Here is a 19,346-nt window from a genome sequence, read left to right on the forward strand (position 1 = left end):
GAGTACATGATCAGATCTGAAGCAAAAACACAGCATGTTTTAACAGCACTATATTTGTACTGTTTTATGGCTCTCCATTCCTGTTCCTTAATGTTCAAATATTACATCACTGTTTCCCTGCCTATACTAGTGTTGCATACAGAATGTGTTGAACAAATAAGCATCAGTCTTTTAAACAGTCAAAATTAGTTTTCCTTCATACAATCACTTTAAATTATGTTGTAACATCAAGATAGTCATATCACACCACACACAAGTCAAATACAATAGGGTCAATTATGAATAAAAATGTCCCAGAAAAAAAAAAAAGTTTTGTTTGCATTCATTTTGGTTTCATATGGGTTTAAGTTTTTAAGAAAAGTTTCAATGTCATTAATGTATGGCATATGGTGTGACTATCAAGTAAAAAGTAAAAACATATATTCCCTACACCTTGAATGCATGTGAGTGTATGCATCTTAATATTTATTCTCTGAAAAATTTCTCAAGGTAAAAATTGTTTTTACAAAAATCATGGATTATTAATTTATATATATATATCATTGAGTTTTCAGGAGTCGCACCACATGACATAACATAACATTTCACAACCTGAATGAACTTTGTCTTGTTATAAAAATGTTAAACTAGGGGTTCTCTCTACATCATTTCCTTTATTTTCTTTATATTGGTTGCACCATATGACTTTCTAGGTTGCACCACATGATTTTGATATGGCTGTAAAGCTTTGTGGAATAGTAGTAAGCATTAATTTGCCATTAATACTACCAAGGTTTTTTTTTTTTTTTTTTTGAAAGAACTTAATTTGCCTTAACCTGGTACTTATAACCTGCTGTCACCCAGTGAGGAATTACAGAGTAGTGCCAAAGACTCGACTCGACTCATCACATCTTCTACTGCTAATGGAGACTGTCACGGCTTCATCTGCAGGCTGAATAATTAAGTTGCTCCTGTAATGGCTACTGCCTTACATGGGAATCGCTTTTTAAGAGGATGTTGGGAAATTGTGTTTTTACTGGCTTGTTTTAGCAACCATAGTCTGGGAGTAAGTGAGATCAAACTGAAAAACCACGCATGTTTTCTGCCACTGAAAACATGAGCATGTCATATTATATCTGATGGAGCCCCAACTTCAGTAGAAGCTCTCTAGCCACTTTAACCCAATATGCAATCTTATTTTCAATTGCTTGCTTTAGTTCCGCTGATGTGGAGCACCACAAACCAATAATTACACCTGATCAGAAGTCATAAATGTACTTTCAGTGCAATTTATGGGCCTTAACAATACGCATGACAGATCAACGTGGCGTCAGAATGCATGGAAGTCTAAGAGTACTCAGGCCCACCCATGCAGCATGTTCTACAGCCAGACGATTCAAATCAATGCCAGAACGACTGTGGTTTGATTTCCCTCCAGAAACCTCAAATATCTCAGAGAGGGAGACTGAAAAATCCAGAATAAAAAAAACACCCTAAACCAAAAACAAACCAACAGCCAACAACCACAAACCACAAATTATAAAATAACACACAGCACATAAAAAGAAAAAAAGCGCATCAACATTTCATAACAATGCCAGATGCAGTATGGTTTTCCATCTGGGTGCAGAATTCCTTGGCATAGATGATCAATTCTACAACAACCCTCCTTTCTCAGGATTAGAACAAAACGTCCAGAAACAAGTTTACTTCTAGAACAGGCTGCCAACTTTTTTTCTGGCTAGTAAAAAGTTTGAGTTCTCATAATCGTGTTCTGAACAGGCACACTTTTTACAAGCTATCGGTCATGACAGATGACTAGTTGTGGATTAGCTTGGTCAACTAGTTAATCTACATTTTTTATATGTATATTTTTAGTGCCGATTATAACTACAGTGTAACATTGGAAGAAAATCCTAAATATTGATTTGGGGGTTATTATGAATGTGTTTCTGAGGGGAACTGACTGTCTTCAGAAAAGTTTAGATTTTCATCTCGTATTTGTATAATGCATGTTAAACTAGTGTTTAATCAATGCACTGCTTTGGTAACCAAGGAAACGCTTCATCGCTGCTGTCCCACGAGCGCCACCTGCTGTCAGAGAGTGAATCTGTGCACTGGATTGCTGTTTTGGTTTCATTCAGGCATGTTTCATTATTTAGCATAATTCCACAAAGCTAAAGTCAGAACATTCTGTTTTGGCTTCAAATTGGGTTATAATTAAATTATACAGTCTAATTATATATCTATAATAATAAACAAAACATTTTTGCAAGAGTACTATAATTAAAAGGTAAACTAAAATTTGTAATTGCAATTGTAATAAACTGTAATTACAGATTTTGGCTGAATGAATGTCAGGCTTTATTTTTCTTCTTTTTAGGGCAGCAGCAGCTCTAGCAGCAAATCAACCATCCACATCAAAATCTGCAGGTCAGCCCACAAATCAGCAGACATTTGAGAACAAAAATTAAAATCTTCTTTTCCTGAAGAACAATTCCTCTACAAACAAAACCAAACCATTGGGAATAGACGTAGCATTAGACGGCTCTCTGGGGACTGACGGACAACTCACAGGAAGTTCAGAGAGAAGCACTGGCCAGAGTGTAATTTTTCGGACTGGACAGTGCCAGAACTCTGGAGTGAGAGACTAATTCTCTTAGCGGGGTGTTGTGTTTGGCACGGGGACCCGGAGCAGACGGATAAGCCTTGACACGTGGCTCCTCGCAGGGAAGGCTGCCCCGAGAGGAAGCAATCTTTAGCACTGTCCAACAGACTCAACGAGACCGTGAGAGAAGCCATCTAGACAGAGAATGTCCAATATGGGTTTTTCAAACATTTTAAAACCCTTTTTATAACCTGAAATGTCCTCACTTGTACAACACAAAGAAAATGACAAATGAATCAGTCTCTAGTATATTGTAATTTAAACTCAGTCAGTAGTTTTATATTGTATCATTTTTGCTGATTTGATTTCGTTTATCACTGTACACAGTTCCTAGAAAAATTTATTTCAAATAAAATGTTATAAAGTTGTGTTTCATCTCAGAGCTGGATGGTTTGGTTCAAGACTTAAAAATTCTTTATTAAAATAATGTTTTATACATGTCACGTCACTTGAAATATACACGTCACTTGACAAAAATTAATAAGTATATTTATTTATTTATTTATTTTACATGGTAATAAAATGCTGTAGTACAAATCAGACATGCACTTAATTTCTGAAATTAAATAGATATTTTACTCAATTAAAATCCAGATTTTACATACAAATACACAAAATTATTTTGTGGCAAGGCCATTAGCTGATCTTGGAGCTAACGCCAAAAATGGTCAAATATTGTCAGACTAATTTGCCTGGACAATATTCAGTTCATGTTAAAACAGGTTTTTAAATCAAACCAAACAGTGTCGGCAGTGATGTATTTTTGCTTGAAGGAGTTCATAACAGCCGTGTTCACACAAAACCCTTATTTAAAAAATTTAGCAATATTTAGCAATTATTTAGCAAGGTCACATTTTGGTGTCATATGGATTGACACACTTCACATTAAATGTAAACACAAAATTTAGCTGTATTGGTTCAATAAAAGCACTTTTCTAATGTAGCGATAAGGATGCTAGCTAATAAGTGAGCCAGAGTCGAAGGGAGAAGTGGGAGTGTTCACCCTCTTTTTGTGAAGGTTTACATAATCTCTCAGGGAGGTCTTTCCTTTATTATGAATGCGCATGCTTTATTTGATGACTTGTGGACTGTTCAACTGTAACATCCGCTGACTGCAATGACAGAGCTTGGAATAGCCAGGACAATTTTTAATATAACACAAGACTAGATTCATCTGAAAGAAGAAAGTCATATACACCTAGGATGCGTCGAGGGTGAGTAAAACATAAGCTAATTTTCATTTTGGTGAGACCTTGAACCTAGCCAACCATCGTAGGTAGTAAATACATTGATTTGCCCTCCTCACAAGGTGATCTATATGCATTTTCCAGGAAAGATCTTCTGTGAGATATACCCCAAGATATTTAAAACTGCTCACCCTTTCAACTGTGGCCCCACCGATCGTCAAGGGGCTATAATTCCTCACTTGGTTAGTCAGAGACATTCAAAGAAAGACTGTTTAATATGACACCATGTAAAGAGAGCATCCACTTCCTCAAGGTAGGCCTTCTCATCATTTTTTACTAATAAGGCCTAAAACCACGGTGTCATCAGCAAACTTCACCAGTTTGTTAGAACTGTGTTTAGCCATGCAGTCACTGGTATAACGAGAGTTAAACACAGGACTGAGGACATAGCCCTGGGGGGCTCCAATGTTGAGGGTGAGTGTAGAGGAGGTGTAGTTTCCCATTCTATCCACCTGGGGGCGTCCTGTCAAAAAGTCCATGATCCAGTGACAAATGGAAGAATTCTGCCCTAAATCTCTAAGCTTTTACAAGAAACCTTGACTGCCATTAAGTAGACTTCAGGGAAAAATATCAAATGCTATAAAAGTGTTTAAATACTTGAAAAGATTTACTGCAAAATTCCAACTTTAGTTTCTCATTCCTTTCCTCAACAAATACACTCACTTATTCTCTCTCTCTCTTCCTTCTAAGGTCAACATATAATCAAGCCGTGTCGTCCACTGTTACCAGGTTCAGTCCAGTGTCTCTAAGGACACATGAGTTGGTTCTGCAACTGTGGCTCCAAAGCACACCAAGCATGCAGTATATTGAGCGTGTACTTCCTTCCCCCCTGCAAGACCATCCATTAGAAGAGCAACAACGTTTCAGCTGTTCTGATTTTCCACCGTTGGCTCCGCCAGGACCTGCTCCTAAACCATGCTGACTCAAACTGACAGCCCTGGAAGCTCTGGAAAATTGCGCAGCTTTACATCCTTTTGGTCTTGTGAAATTCCCACAGTGGAGGTTCATACTGTGTTTAACGTTCTTGCAAGATCTGTGTAAGTCGTCTGTGGCGTATGTACCCTGAATAAAAATAAATTCCAATGTGCACTGTTGGCTATTTCAAAGGCTATTATAATCTGACACTGAAATTCATAATGGATTACATTCAATATTCCATTTCCTGAACTTATGACAAGCTTAAATGTACAAACTGTTAGCACTGTAATATATTTATCCCAAGCAACTTACAGTACAAACTCAGTACAAGAACAATCCTCCAGAAACATTCTGGTTAAGAGCGCAGTGATGATGAGCTTTGACCACATAAGATGCCCTTTTCCAGTCTTTTAAACAGGAAAATGATTCAATGGAAATCCTTCTTGAGTTACAAGCATGCACACAGTTTGAACAAAAAACAAAGGGCTATTCACACTGCGCTTATCCCTGGGTTATCGACATTCTAAACCCTGCTTTTAACCCCCGGTAAAGATGTGTTTCACAATTGTAATTTATATATGGGGTTGGCACCGTTTTTAGCAGCACTTTTGCAGTGTTAATCCACAGAATGCAGTGCAAAACGTGTACATATTGAAACACAGTGCATTGTAGAAACAATCGTTTCAGTATTTTAAGTGAAAAATGTCAAATTGTGACAGAAAAAATACTTATATAGTCCACTGAGAGCCCATTCTGGATAAACATGATAATACGGTCTGCAATAATACGAGGAAGTGCAATGCTAGAGCCATTATGTAAACAGGTTGCATGCTGTGCTTGTCCAGTCAATGACAGACATAGCAAATATGCAAATAAGAACATTATCCTAGGGTTTAAGAATATACAGTGTGAAACATCAGCTAATGAATACACAGAAATAATTGTTAACCTTGGGTAAATTGTGAAAAATGAGTCAAGATAACTCGGGATTCTGTTTATTGAGGGTTTAGAATAACCTGGCATTAATTATTTCAAGTGTAAAAAGCCCAAAAATAGATTTTTTTTTTTCAACATTTTTGAACTGTGAAGATTGGCATATTATACAGCAGGGATTGCTAAAGTCAACAGGTTTTTACTAATATACCTAGCAATCTTTATGAAAAAATAAAATGATGCTGCCATCTTTTTCAATTTATTTCCCCCCTCCTATCATTTGGCTATTTGAAAATGGTCATTTTGGCCCCCCTCTACAAAACGGTGCATTGCTAATAAAATATTTAACCATTACAATATTTTAGCTTTCTACAGAAAACAAAATATTAACAAAATCAAACATTTTAGTTAGGAAAGTTTCTGAAGTTTGATTGATTTGACATGGAATTGACCGAGTACTGAGAAAGAAACTATAAATCCCCAACGTTTTAAACACAAAAACAGCTTTGGCAGCCAATAGCTGAAGGAAACGTTTGGAGACAGAAGTCTAACAGAGAGCCTGTAAATCACTGCATGCAGCATCGCTGAGAACACAAATGATGCTTAAACATGTGTGGGCCAGTAACCCTAACCAACCATCATCGCTTGCTGATATTATTTAAAATGGTTATTAGAAGATGATGAAACAGATCACTGGTGAAACACATTATGAATCACACTTGCATCATAGCTGTGGAATCTTGTGGTCCACTTTTCCACATTTCCTATCTAAAAATGACCCCACCGTTCCCATAATTCTTAGCTCTTCTGCTGCATAAGCACAATATAATCTGTAACATCTATGCAACAGATTGAAGGATTGCTCAGTACCACATCTGCTTGAGATATTGAGATACACTTATTTTAAAGTGCTCCAACACAACATTTCAGAGGGATAAAAAGTCTACATGCCCATGTCAATCTTTCCTCCTATGTTTCAGTGATTCATTTGTGGCCAGAAACAACATATCATGTACGAGCTGCAGACAGTATGGGTTTGCTTTAAACAGCAGCACATGTTTTCATGTGCAACACAGTTCTGGAATGCTAAAGAACTGCACTGGGAACGACACGACAAGCAGAACCAGTTGTTTGGGTTTGAAGCCCTGAAAGTGTGAAGTCATTTTTCATATGGCTTCTTTTCTGTATAACGCAGTATTAATTTTACAGTAAATAATGAAGTTTTGCTTAAAAGATGACACCTTGCTGCAGAGGTCAGGTCACTGTGTTATTTTAGCATCATTTATTACATATTATAGTATTTATTCATATTTTAAGAATAAGCTTTTTTCGTTTTTATGTGGATAACCAAATAGTTGATGGTACCCATTGACCTCAATAGTTTTTTTCCTCCATACTATGTAAGTCAGTGGCAACTGTTAACTGTTTGGTCACTGACATTATTCATAGTATCTTCTTTTATGCTCAACAGAAACTCATACAGGTTTGGAACGACGTGAGGGTCAGTAAATGATGACAGAAAAACGAGAAAATACTATGCTAGGTTGGCTTCTTGAAGGCATATGAGATTGTGTTTCAAGTGAATACTGCATTATTTAAGGTACTGTACATTCATAAATGAAAATATAGGTTGATCACTAATCTGAAGAACACAGAGCGGTTCATAGAGTTAGTTTTTATACTTGTTTAGATGTTCTTTAAACCTGAAGTTAACCTCAAGTATGAGCAAAAGAAATAGTGATGCCATAACTATAATGTTTTAAAAAATAGTAAATTAAATTATTCATCAATATCATTCACACAGGATCATGGACAGTGATGTCATGGACCGTCTGGAGACACTCGTATGAAACAAAGAGCCCTAGATGTAGGGTGAACAGAAGGCTTGATGGAAAGTGATCAGAGGTTGTATACACAAATATGCTTTCATAAACCGCTCAAGGGGGACACAATCCAGTGACCCAGAAAATCTAAATGAAACAGAGCAGACAAAAAGTCAAAGTAAGAAACAACTAGCAATAAATGCAAAAAACATGAGGAAACCCCAGACACAAACAGCAGTGCAGGATCACCAGAACCCATCTTAAAAATTGATACAAAGCAGGCGTCCAGATTCCTCCCGTCCACAAATAGAACTCTCAAAAACTAGTACTTCCAGGGTTCTCGTGGGACAGATAACACATTAAGCAATGTTATTATGTGTAGTTTTGTCATTGGTTAATGAGAAATAACCTGCTTGGTGACCTGGGGTGTATTCCAGAAAGTGGGTTTTGTTGGAAACTCAGAGTTTGTTAATCCCAGAAAAGGGAAACTCAGTGTTTTTGGTTCCAATAAAAGACAAAACTAAACCTCTCAGTAAGTTACCATATTAACCTAACCTTGTTTTCTTCATTTAATTATGTGAAAAAGCATTAAGACTATGTGGGAAAAGCTGCTGCACATTGAAATAGTTATACACTGAATGATATTTATTGAATGTCAAATGTTTGTAAAGTCATGTAACGTTAGCCTACATCTATTTCACGCTTGAAGCTTTACCCGAGTAAATAATGTTTTTGATAAAAAATTTTCTGCAGCCACTTTTTTTTTTTTTTTGCCTGGAGGATACCATGAAAATGAATATTAGTTAAATAAATTATCTTTTTGCCAGTTTTCACCTCTGATAACATAAATTTAGAATTAAGGTTATGTATTAGTATGCAGAAGTCTTTTTGGCGGGGAGCTGTTGCCATGGTGAATCATAATTTTGGAGCTCCATTGATCATGGCTTATCAAAGTAGTGGTGTACGCACTAAACTCAGAGTCAGCCTACACAGAGTGGATTGAACGAACTCTGTTCAGCTGTTCAGAAACTGAAAACTCAGAGTTTCCTATCTCAGGGTAAGTCAACTCAGAGTTTGTTGAACCTCCTTTCTGGAATACACCCCTGAACTTATATAACTTTTAGAAATTTTTAGAAATGCACAAAGCCATAAGCAGCTCCTGTGCTAGACTCTAATTCCCCAACAGCTTGAATGCCGCTAACAGCACTCCAGGAATAGGCAATATGAATTCCCAACTTATTTTACTTTGGTAACATGATGTATTCCTAAATGAGAGAGGATATTCAATAACAATAAACAAATGCATGACAGGGCTTGATTTTATCCATCAGGAATTGACTGGATGGTGAAAAGTGGTTTTTGTATGATAGATGGTTGAAAAATAAGAGATATGTTATTATATTTTAATGAAAGATCATTATTTCTTTTTTATTTAGAATTATGGGCACTGATGAATCATTCACAATAAATCTAGGAATTTGTATAAAGTAAAGAAAAGTTCAATTTTAAAGTAACATTGAATTTTGATGTCATGTTGACTTTAAACTCTTTGCAGAAAGCAGTTTTTATAATCCTGTAACAACAGGCTATGGATTAGAATTAGCGATGCTCCGATATTAAACCGGTGATCATTTTCATGTTATGAACGGCTAAAAAAAACAATTTGTCTAAATTAAAAAAAAAAATAAAACCAATCATTTTTAAATGCTACATATAATTATAGGCTATATATATATATAATAAAATAAAACCAATCATTTTTAAATGCTACATATAATTATAGGCTTTACAAAATCATACCATGTAAAGTGGATATTCATTTTAAGATTTGCTAAAGATTACATTTAACATTAGTGTTTTTAAAGGTTTTTTTTTTTTTTTTTTTTTTTTAGTTTAAAGCTTTGTCTCCAATTGAAGGCAGACATTTCTCCAGTATCCAGAAAGTCAATAGCGTGTTTCCATTCAAAGTTGCGAATTTAACTTATGCAAAAAATTGGAATATCGCATAAATCATTTGCTAATAAAGCACCATTTCCATCCAACAAGTCAAAGAGAACAAAATCACCACTTCACGATAAACTGAAAAGTTAGACAAGCCACCGAATTTAATCATTTCCATATATAATAAATTACTTGCACCTCAAAGCGAGCAGACGAAACACAATAAATGCAGTCATTGCTTTCGCAGTTGGATGCCTGCTGCTTGAGAACACAGGGAGCCAATCACACAGAAATACTTTAATGACAGAGTTTGGCTCAGGCATTGCAGAACGACCAAAACAACATTTGAGATGCTGTGCAACGAGATCTATACGCTGCTTAGTCAAATTATCCCGTCAAAGTCACATTACTTTTTTGATGCACATGGAGGAAATTATTTGGCAAATGCGTTTCCATCTACCATTATTCACATTAACTCTTTTCAAAAACCACCTCAAGTGAGCATAAAAATTTTTTGCGAATTAAGAGTTTTTTTTTTTCTTTAAAATTGTTTGCATCACTCATTTCTGATGCGATCCTTCAAAATGGGCATAAAAACCGGGTGATGGAAACATAGCTAAGGCCCAATTATCATTTAAGGTGTCAGAAGATGACCCTTAAGATAGTGTCAAGCATGCACTGAAGTTGGCTGAAGGTGTATGTCTCCATATGTCACCATATGTGTGGAGGTGAAGATCCTGAAGAGCTGAGGTAGTCATTGGGACAGAATCTAGTAGAAATGTGAAACCCAGTCACACCCTGAAAAACACATCATCAATACAAGAACTTTGCACTCAGTTATGACCTCAACCTATAATGCAACCTCACAGTTTTAAGTAGGAATTTAATTCCTTTAATAAAGTCCATGACCTGCTCAAAGTGAACAACAATTAAGAGACTGCAGACATGAAGTCAAAACTTTGATGACCAATTCGTCAAATTACGCTGTAGAGCAAAATGTCCAAGTATCATCAAGGTTCTCCAAGGTTACTCATATTAAAAAATCCCATTATAAAAACCCATAGGAAAATCTTGAGGGACTCCATTGTGAATTAGTCTTCTGGGTTTTTGTCATCATGGCTCCAGCATTCAACGTCAGTTAAGGCCATTTCAAAATTCTCTTCGTTTTATTAAACCACCTCTTTCAAAGTTCAACCGGCATACAGTCAATGATTTTATCAAATCTCACAAATTCTAATTTAATTAATCACTCTAAGCAGATAAACAAGGCTTGCTGTTCAGACCCTTCAATATGAGCAACAATGAACCCTTTATAGTAAAGATATGGGTGTGCAACCAAGATTAACAGGGTTCTTTCAACAGACATCACTGTCATGAATCACTAGACTCATGATGTGCGCCTAAGGGAACATGCCTTCAGCATTGTGTAGGACCGGATAAGGAGTCTCCTGCCGGAGTAGCGACAATGTACACCTTCACTGTGTTTATATGAGAAGATACAGGAGATTACTTCACAGGCTTCATCTTGATAATAGAACTGGTTTCTGTTATTTCTTCTGTTGCACTTCTACGCTGTTCTTTTGTTCTTTCACAGAACACAAAAGAAGTTATTTTGAAGAATGTTTCAATAGCCTAGTTTTTGGTGTGCATAATGAAAATCAGTGGGGTCCAAAATGACACTGGAACCCATTAACTTCTGAGACATTCAGCAAAATATCTTTGTGTTCCACAGAAACAAGAAATTCATACAGTTCTGGAATGACATGAGGATGAATAAATTATGACCTAATTTGTTTTTCTTAGAACCATCCCTTTAAGGAGCAACTGACTCACTGAGCTCGAACTAAAGGCTGACATCAACAGATCAACAGACAGCGATACCGCTAAAGAGATAAACCAATCCAAACGTGGCACAATGAACAAGTGCATTACTCTGTGTGCATGCTTCACTAATCTTCAAAATGTGTTGTGTGAGACACAGCATGTAGACAGTCCAAGAAATGGATAATCCATTGGAATGAAGTACAAATTGCCCAATATGTTAATTCTGAATGGGGCAGGTATTATGTCAATGGACACTGGCCTGATTGTGGAGATCGATGACCAGTCAACACAAACTAGATGAAGAAAATGTGCTAGACAGGTTGTGTGTCAAAATAATTAAACATATTGCAAGAATTCTAGATTATTATACCAATCATTATTACAAAGCCTGACAAAATCCCATAAGCACATATTCCTTTTGCTAACTACCAAATATTTCACACAGCAGACCGGATTGACATCTCAATTTGATGTGCTGCTTTGAAGTTCCTCAGTGGCACTGGCATGGTTTCGACATGAAAGAGGTATTCCCAGCATGTGCTTGAAGCCACAGTGGAACAGCATTCACAAGAAAACCAGTTCTTTGAGTTTGAACTATTACAAGCCTTTCTTCGTCTTGGATCTGATTTATGGTGAACTCTTGGGTTCTGACTGTCTGTGGAAACCTGAACGTTGGCTTGTCAAATAAATCTAAGTGTAATAACTTTATGAGACAAAAATATTGAGGGTCAACATGGGTCAATGACATGATGCAATTAAATACACCTCTTTTATGATAAGAATGTTTCTAAATTCTAAATTTAAATTTATTCTGACATTTTAATAAGTTAGGGTGGTACAACTGTCCTGATATCATAATGGGGGAAAAAAGTCTCACTAAATGACTAAATTCTTGAAAGAAAACCAATTTAAGCATAGTTTGGCATGATGTTCCATAATTATTTCTTAGAAAAAAAAAAAATAATAATCAGTGGTTATTTAATACTTATTGGCCAATTTCAGGTCAACTGGGACGACCATCATGAAGATAAAAAAAAAAAAAAAACAGTACAGTGTGTCAAGACTAATACATCTCATCAGATTATTTCACATTTTTTACCAAGTCAAGGTTAGTTGAAGTGTCCCTATTGTGACATTTTGAATATTGCATTTGTAATGTAGCTGTATATGAATGTAAACGATTTGCAAAGCTGTAAAGCCAAAAAGTGTATGATAAATAAAGATATTGTCTCCCAAAAGAAAAACTCTGAACAGCCTAAACAAGTCATGGGTATGACATTTGCATAATTCCCGCATATGTTCGATGTTGAACTGCCGTATCGTTTCAGACACGCAGTAGACCAATCACAACAAACTTGGCCATATGACCAATCAGAGCAGAGTAGGTTCACGGAAAAGAGGAGTTTAGATAGACTGAATCTTAGAACTGCTTCAAACAAATCATTTGAGAACCACTGGAAAATGAGGTGATATTAAATGCATATTTTGAGAAAACAAGTGTTTTTTGACCTTGCATGCATGTAAACCTGTTGTAGGAGACTCCCAAACCAATTTAAGGAACCTTGAAAATAGCATAATAGGGGCACTAAAATGCGACTCTCCAAAAATGCAATAATATCATTAAAATTAATAATTCATGAAATTTGAAAAAAATACATACATTTAAAAACTTTAGTGAAACATTATGTATACTCACAAGTGTTCAAGCGCAATCTACTTGATGGTTAAACAACATTAAGTTTGTATCATTAAATAAACAAATCATTAATCATTAAATAAATGCTTTTGTTGCAAATGGTATTTTAAAGTTTTTAAAAAATTTAAATAAAATGAATATTTCTAAGAACTTACCACATTTAAAGTTAATTTTTAAAAACATTTTACAATCATGTGTAAGTCACTGACCCAAACATACAGTATGTACAAGAATAGAAGTAAACATTATGAAATTAGAAGAACGAGTGCAGCTGAATTCCCCACAGTGTTTGTATGTTTGTTTGCTTTTGATTACCATTGATTCTGCATATATTACTTCCTGTTATTGCTCTCTGAGGCTCTTTTGTATGCAGTGAAAGATGAGATTCAGGGATTAATCCAGGTCAGAAAACTGACCTAATGCAAACATACCTACTGTGAAAACCTGTTACATATGATAAATCCGTTTGGATTATTGGGTTTTTACAAGATATTTAGCGTCTGATCAAATGCAAGGGCCCAGAATGCAATCATAATTCAATCCACTGAGTACTTTTTTCAAACATTAGGGAATCAGATTTATGTATCAGGTCAGTAGCAATCTATTTTGTCCTGACCTGTTCTAATGGAATAGAGTTATGGGATTTAATGGGATATGATAAGCAAATGTTTCATTTGTCTTCTATGGATTTTGAATGTTCCTCAGCGTGTGATTTGCAATAGCAAAAAGCCTGTTGCCATGGCAGCCAGTCACTGCCAATGATATCAGCTCATACTGGTTTACACATAAGGAAGCAGAGGAAGTAATAATAATGACTGTTCACAAAAGATGAGAGCAGATTACATCCAGTTGACATTTGTGATGTTTTTTCTAATTTATATTGCCTATATACATTACAATTTACAAACAATTAAAGATTTGTCATGATTTAAATACAGCAATTCTTATTTTTCCATCTATACAACCACTACAGAGTGAATTTAGGAGCAGCGAAGATCAGGCGGCGTGCTAAAGGAGCATTATGTGCATTACGGCAAAACACTCGTATCATGTTCTCCGGTTCTGTTCCTTGCCATCTTAACCCATACAATCTTCTCACGCATTCCACTCAGCCGATTTAGGAAACCCATCCATTAGAAACACATGCTGTGTTCAAGGGTCACGGCACCATAACTGTCTGTTTCCCTCACTGTAGGATCCCTGAGAAAAGTGGTCGTTTCCTGTAACTGTAGTGACCAAACTGAAAATATACTGTTGTGCCACTCAGTGAAAGCATTTGAGAGTCTGTCTAAAAGGCCATCACTTCGGAGCTTGTTTTGACACATTGCTAAGTCTGCTGTGGGGTGTAACAACAGCATGAACTAAGTTTGTCAGAACGGTTTACTCAATTCACCCTCTGCGACTTCTGGAGACAAACTTGATTTTGTTGTTCGACGGCTCTGTTTTAATCCACAGAGGAAGTAACGAGGCTTACTGTAAACCAGTCAGACACATATCAGAGTGAAACCTTGAACTTTGTGGGCCACTGTGTGTAAACATTCGCATTTCTGTGAAAGGCAGGTGTGACAGGAGTCGTCACATGCCAGTTCTACAACACTGTCAAAGAAGAGGTTGCTGGCGGTCATGGGTTAAGAATGAATGAAGGGGATGGTGACAGGTGTGAGAATGAATTCACTTTGGAGTTTGTGAAAAGGCTGTGGCAAAAAACTGTTTGCCACATGCTGTTGCTCTTACATTCACTGACAAAGCGTTCTTGAAAACACATACACAAAAGCAGACCTCACAATAGAGGGCCAGTCACTCTTCAACAAGGCCAACAGTTGAGGTGGGAATATTTTTATTGACGTCACGATCCGATTCCAATTCAGGGAATTGGTAAAACACAGAAATACACGGGCCTGCCCCCAACTTAAGATTTTTCTAATCAACTAGTAGTTGCTTATTTATGCTATTATGACTAAACACACGTTTCTATTAATTACTTACAAATATACTGTGTTTTCTGAGTTAGTGTGAGCTGCAAAGATGAAGTTGACGGTGCTGATGTGACAAGTGGACACACCTTTAAAGAGAAATGCACCTTTATTATGGATTACATAATGAGAGAATTTTTGTTTTTGATTTGAATTGGTTCATTTAGAAGTAGACATTTCCGTTAACGATCTGTCCGTCACGAACATAGACAGTTCTTCAGTTTTTTTGTCCTGCAACTAACCAACTAATACAATTCTGGTCAACTAAGGCCACGTTTACACGACAACGATGTAGTCAAAAACGGAAAAGTTTTTCCCTTGCGTTTTTAAAAAGTTTCATGTATACACAACAACATTTTCGAAACGATTCATTTTTACACATATCCGCGAAAATTGGCCAAAAACAATGTATTGCGTATGCCAGGCCAGTAGTTGGCGCTGTCACCTTGTTAGTAAACAGCACCTCTAGGGAAGTGACGATTATATGATGTATATGATGCGTCTCCACTGTTGGTTGTAATATTGGTGAAGTGAATCCACACTTTGCTGAAGAAGTGTTAGCAAACTCTTGAGCAGCAACAACAGTACCATATACTCCACCATTGTTGTGTATGTTTGTTCGCGCTTGCCTTTAAAATCAACACATACTGCAAATGTCTACATAACTAACACATACTACACACGCGCATGACACAGACTTATATTACATATAAGTCCGCGAATGCATTTATCTTACACACCCGCATGCTTGAAGAACATACTTCATCAAAGTTTTTCATTTAATTGAAGGAATACTATAAAAGAACAGGAATTCAGACGCAACACTGTCCCACCTAGATGCCTGTATTTCAATCCGCCGATTGTACTTTATGCAATGATCTCCTTAGTGCAGTATGTACTGCAGCCACACCTGCTTTCCCTTAATACTCCGCTGTGACTTGTCCTGATCCTGCCTGCAGGTTGAAGCATGTCGAAACCATGTCTACACCTCCACCTTTCCTAAAGCTGACAGCCTGCTTGAATGAATGAGATCATTTTGGTTCCTGCCTCCTACTCTCCACGTCCCAGTTTCGCAGTGTTATACAACAGCAGCCGGCTGTCCATCAGCATGTCCACATACACACTGCCAATTTTATTCAGTTTGTTTTTTGGCTGGAGTGGAGGATCATGTTTTGTGTGTAGTCCTCCAGGAGTTGACCGCTTCTGTAGATGCTCCAGTAACTTTATAACTGGAAATTGTGATTTTTAGAGGAATCTACAGTAGACAGAAATTCCTTTGATTGTCTTGTAGTCTACAGGAAATGCCGAATACTTCATTTAGACAAATGAGTAACTTTACTGGAAGAGGCAAAGCTTAAACTAAATCTTATGAGTGATTGCCACCAAAACCTTTTCCTTTAAGAGACTGTCTGAAATGTTACAATGTCAAAAGACGGCATGTTCTTAAAAAAAACAATGAACTGGAAAATACTGTTTACTATTGTCCTCTTTTTAGAGCTGCTTTACGGCAGAATTGAATTTAGTTTGCATCACTGAAACAGCACTGTAAAGCTGATTTAACACAATCTGCACTGTCTAAAGTGCTATATATATATATAAAGGTGACTTGATAAATGTATCCATTCATTCTCCAAATCACTTGTCCCATGTAGGGTCATGGAGATAAACAGTCATTTTTCACTCAAATCTGCTGTCTGGCTCTTCCTGTATAGTCCCTAGTGTGTGTTAGTCCTAAAGCATCAGTGAAGCTGGCAACACTGGATTTCTGCCCAGAATATCTCCACATCTCCACATCCCTGCTGCCTGCCCTTCAAAAGTCCTTGATGCCTCAGAGGCACAGAGAGGCAGAGAAGGGCAAAGCACTGACAGTTTGCTGGATAAATGTCTATGTGCATGATGGAGTACTGCTGTAGAATGACGTTCACGACGCCTCAATGTCTGACATAATAGATAACAGATGAACTGAACAGATGGAAACAAGTTGATTATCTCCCGTGTCCTACTGAACAATCACATATAATGACGAATCAGACCCACACGACCGGCAAGAGCTGTGACTCACCTCGTGAGAAATCATCTGAAGTGAATCTGCCCGAGCTGACTGAACTACTGAAACCAATACTCTCTTTGTGCTGAATAAGACTTCAAAAGTCTTTTGAAGCTATAAGACGAACTGACAAAAAAAATAATAATTATTTATTGATTCAACTGCAACTGAGTGATTCGGTCAGGGAGTTGGTGAGTCCAATTGGTAAATGAATCACTCAGATGAGTTTTTTTTTTTTATAGGGTCAACCGTTTCACAGAAAACACACAAACAGAACGGACAATACTACTTTACTGTCATTAATGCTTAAAGAAAATTTGAATCAATTATTAAATTTCAGTCTGTTCATCACACAGAGTTATTGTATAATCCTGAGAACTTTTACAATCGAGGTGAGCATGAACCATTTTAATCATATTATTATGTGATTTTAAGCACTTTAGTTCCCATTCCATGCAATCATATGGAAAAGAGAGACTAGAACATTCTTCAGAATCTCTCATTTCGGGTTCCACAGAATGAACACAGAAATTAGAAGAAAACAGGTTTTTGAAACAACATAAGGGTTGCTTTTTCAAATCACTCACAACTTTATTCTTTGACTTTTCCAACTTAATATTTTTATATGTTCATGTTTTTATATTACATGTTACATGTCATGCATTTTACATTATACTGTGCTGTAACTCATTTTGTTTAGCACTTTGGTCAGCATTGCAGTGTTTAAATGTGCTATATAAGTTAATTTTACTTAATCAATAAAGGCAGAATTTTCCTTTTTGGGGTGAACTATTCCTTGAAGTCAGTGGTTTGCAACCTTTTTGACTCCAAGTGCCTCTGTTGTCCACAACAATATTCAAAGGCCCATGACTTTTCACTCATAATTTGTACCTAATAACTAGAAAAATGTATATAATTTTTTTAAAAGTTGTAAACAGATCAAAGATTGAGTCCATTTTTATTCTGTTCTGTTCTCTGTGACACTTGATAACCAAAATAAACATCTGCTAACAATATTAAGCTTGTTTATTTATTGTAAACGAAACAGTGATTCTGTTGATGACTATTATGATTAATAATAATGATTACTAAATGACTTTTTACTCTGATGTCAGATAACAAGGTAAAAGCTTTAGTATCAATGACTCCGTTTCATTTTTCTGTAGCTTATCAATGTGCACATGCATCATACACGCAAGACTAATTACAATTACTGTGATAATTAATGTTATTGTAACAGATGAGCATATATCGGTGAATCATGTAAATACCGAGAGTCTCTGCATTAGTAATCACGATACTTGGCGTGTAGCACAGCAACGCCCCCCTTCATAAATTCATCAGAACATCATCACTGCATTCGGGTGCATGTGTGATGCTGTTGCATTAGAAGGGACCGATTAATCGCGTTGATTCGGTTCAGGATCCACCAATTGTGTCTGGAACACAGTTATACAGCAAACCAGCGACACTGAGCTACTGCGGCGAAGGATCCGCGTCCTTAAAAAGCCCTCATTCATTCGTTCATTCATTCATTTAACTGGGTCCTTAAAAACACGGCTAATGTTCTCATACCCTAGAAAGATGCCGAGCGAGACGGCATTTTTAGGCACCTGGGATACCCATCGTTGTAGCACGCGCCTGTGATGCCCCAAAATGCTGTCTATGTAGCCAGCTCACTATGTAGACGGTATTTTAATAAATTAAACAAGACACACACACACAAAAAAAAGACCTGGTTTAAGACTCCTCGTGTTTTAAATTTAAACCAGAGCCTCAAACAAAAATATTGTGTGTTTCACAATTAACCCTGAATTGCCCATTAACACATCACACCGAGGCTGTGGTCTGTTATGTGTGTGTTGTTTAAAGAGAATCTGAGCAGGCGTCAGCTGTGGAGCGCGAGAGTGTGCTCTTACCTGAATCGGGGTGAATCTTTAATACATTCCTCAAAATCCACCGTCATTTTTGCAGTTCTTCCGTCTTTCAGTTAAGAATGTAGCGTGGCATCGCCGGTGGCTGTAATGCGCCTAATGTGAAACGCGAGTGTATCCCTTTCCCCGGTGAAACTGTGACACCGTGACACACTGCTACAGATCTGCGCGAGCTGAGGGAGCGTCCTCAAACATGCGCCACAAGAATATAAGGGAGCGTCTTTCAAATGCATCCCACATCTTTTACTGTAGTAAACCTGTTTCTACATTTGGAATATTTGGTGTGTGTGTGTTTGATTCACCAGCTTATGTTTATTTCAATAATTTATTTATTTGGTTTAACACTTTACAAGGTCTTATTTG

General features: G+C 36.8%; 1 protein-coding gene across 4 annotated transcripts in view; it reads right to left on the minus strand.

The window, feature by feature from the left end:
• Positions 1-19,170, minus strand: part of LOC109086138 (arf-GAP with coiled-coil, ANK repeat and PH domain-containing protein 3-like) — a 57,872-nt gene extending 38,702 nt beyond the window's left edge. For 3 of the 4 annotated variants that reach the window (XM_042766034.1, XM_042766032.1, XM_042766035.1), the window contains exon 1: positions 18,969-19,169. In XM_042766034.1, the coding sequence (XP_042621968.1) occupies positions 18,969-19,015 (47 nt within the window). In that variant the 5' untranslated portion in view covers positions 19,016-19,169. Of the gene's footprint in view, positions 1-18,968 lie in introns of all 4 variants that reach the window. The other variant, XM_042766033.1, reaches the window with a different exon arrangement.
• Between the last annotated feature and the right edge of the window lie 176 nt (positions 19,171-19,346).

Source organism: Cyprinus carpio, chromosome A11 (assembly GCF_018340385.1).
Source record: "Cyprinus carpio isolate SPL01 chromosome A11, ASM1834038v1, whole genome shotgun sequence".
Lineage (NCBI taxonomy): Eukaryota > Metazoa > Chordata > Actinopteri > Cypriniformes > Cyprinidae > Cyprinus > Cyprinus carpio.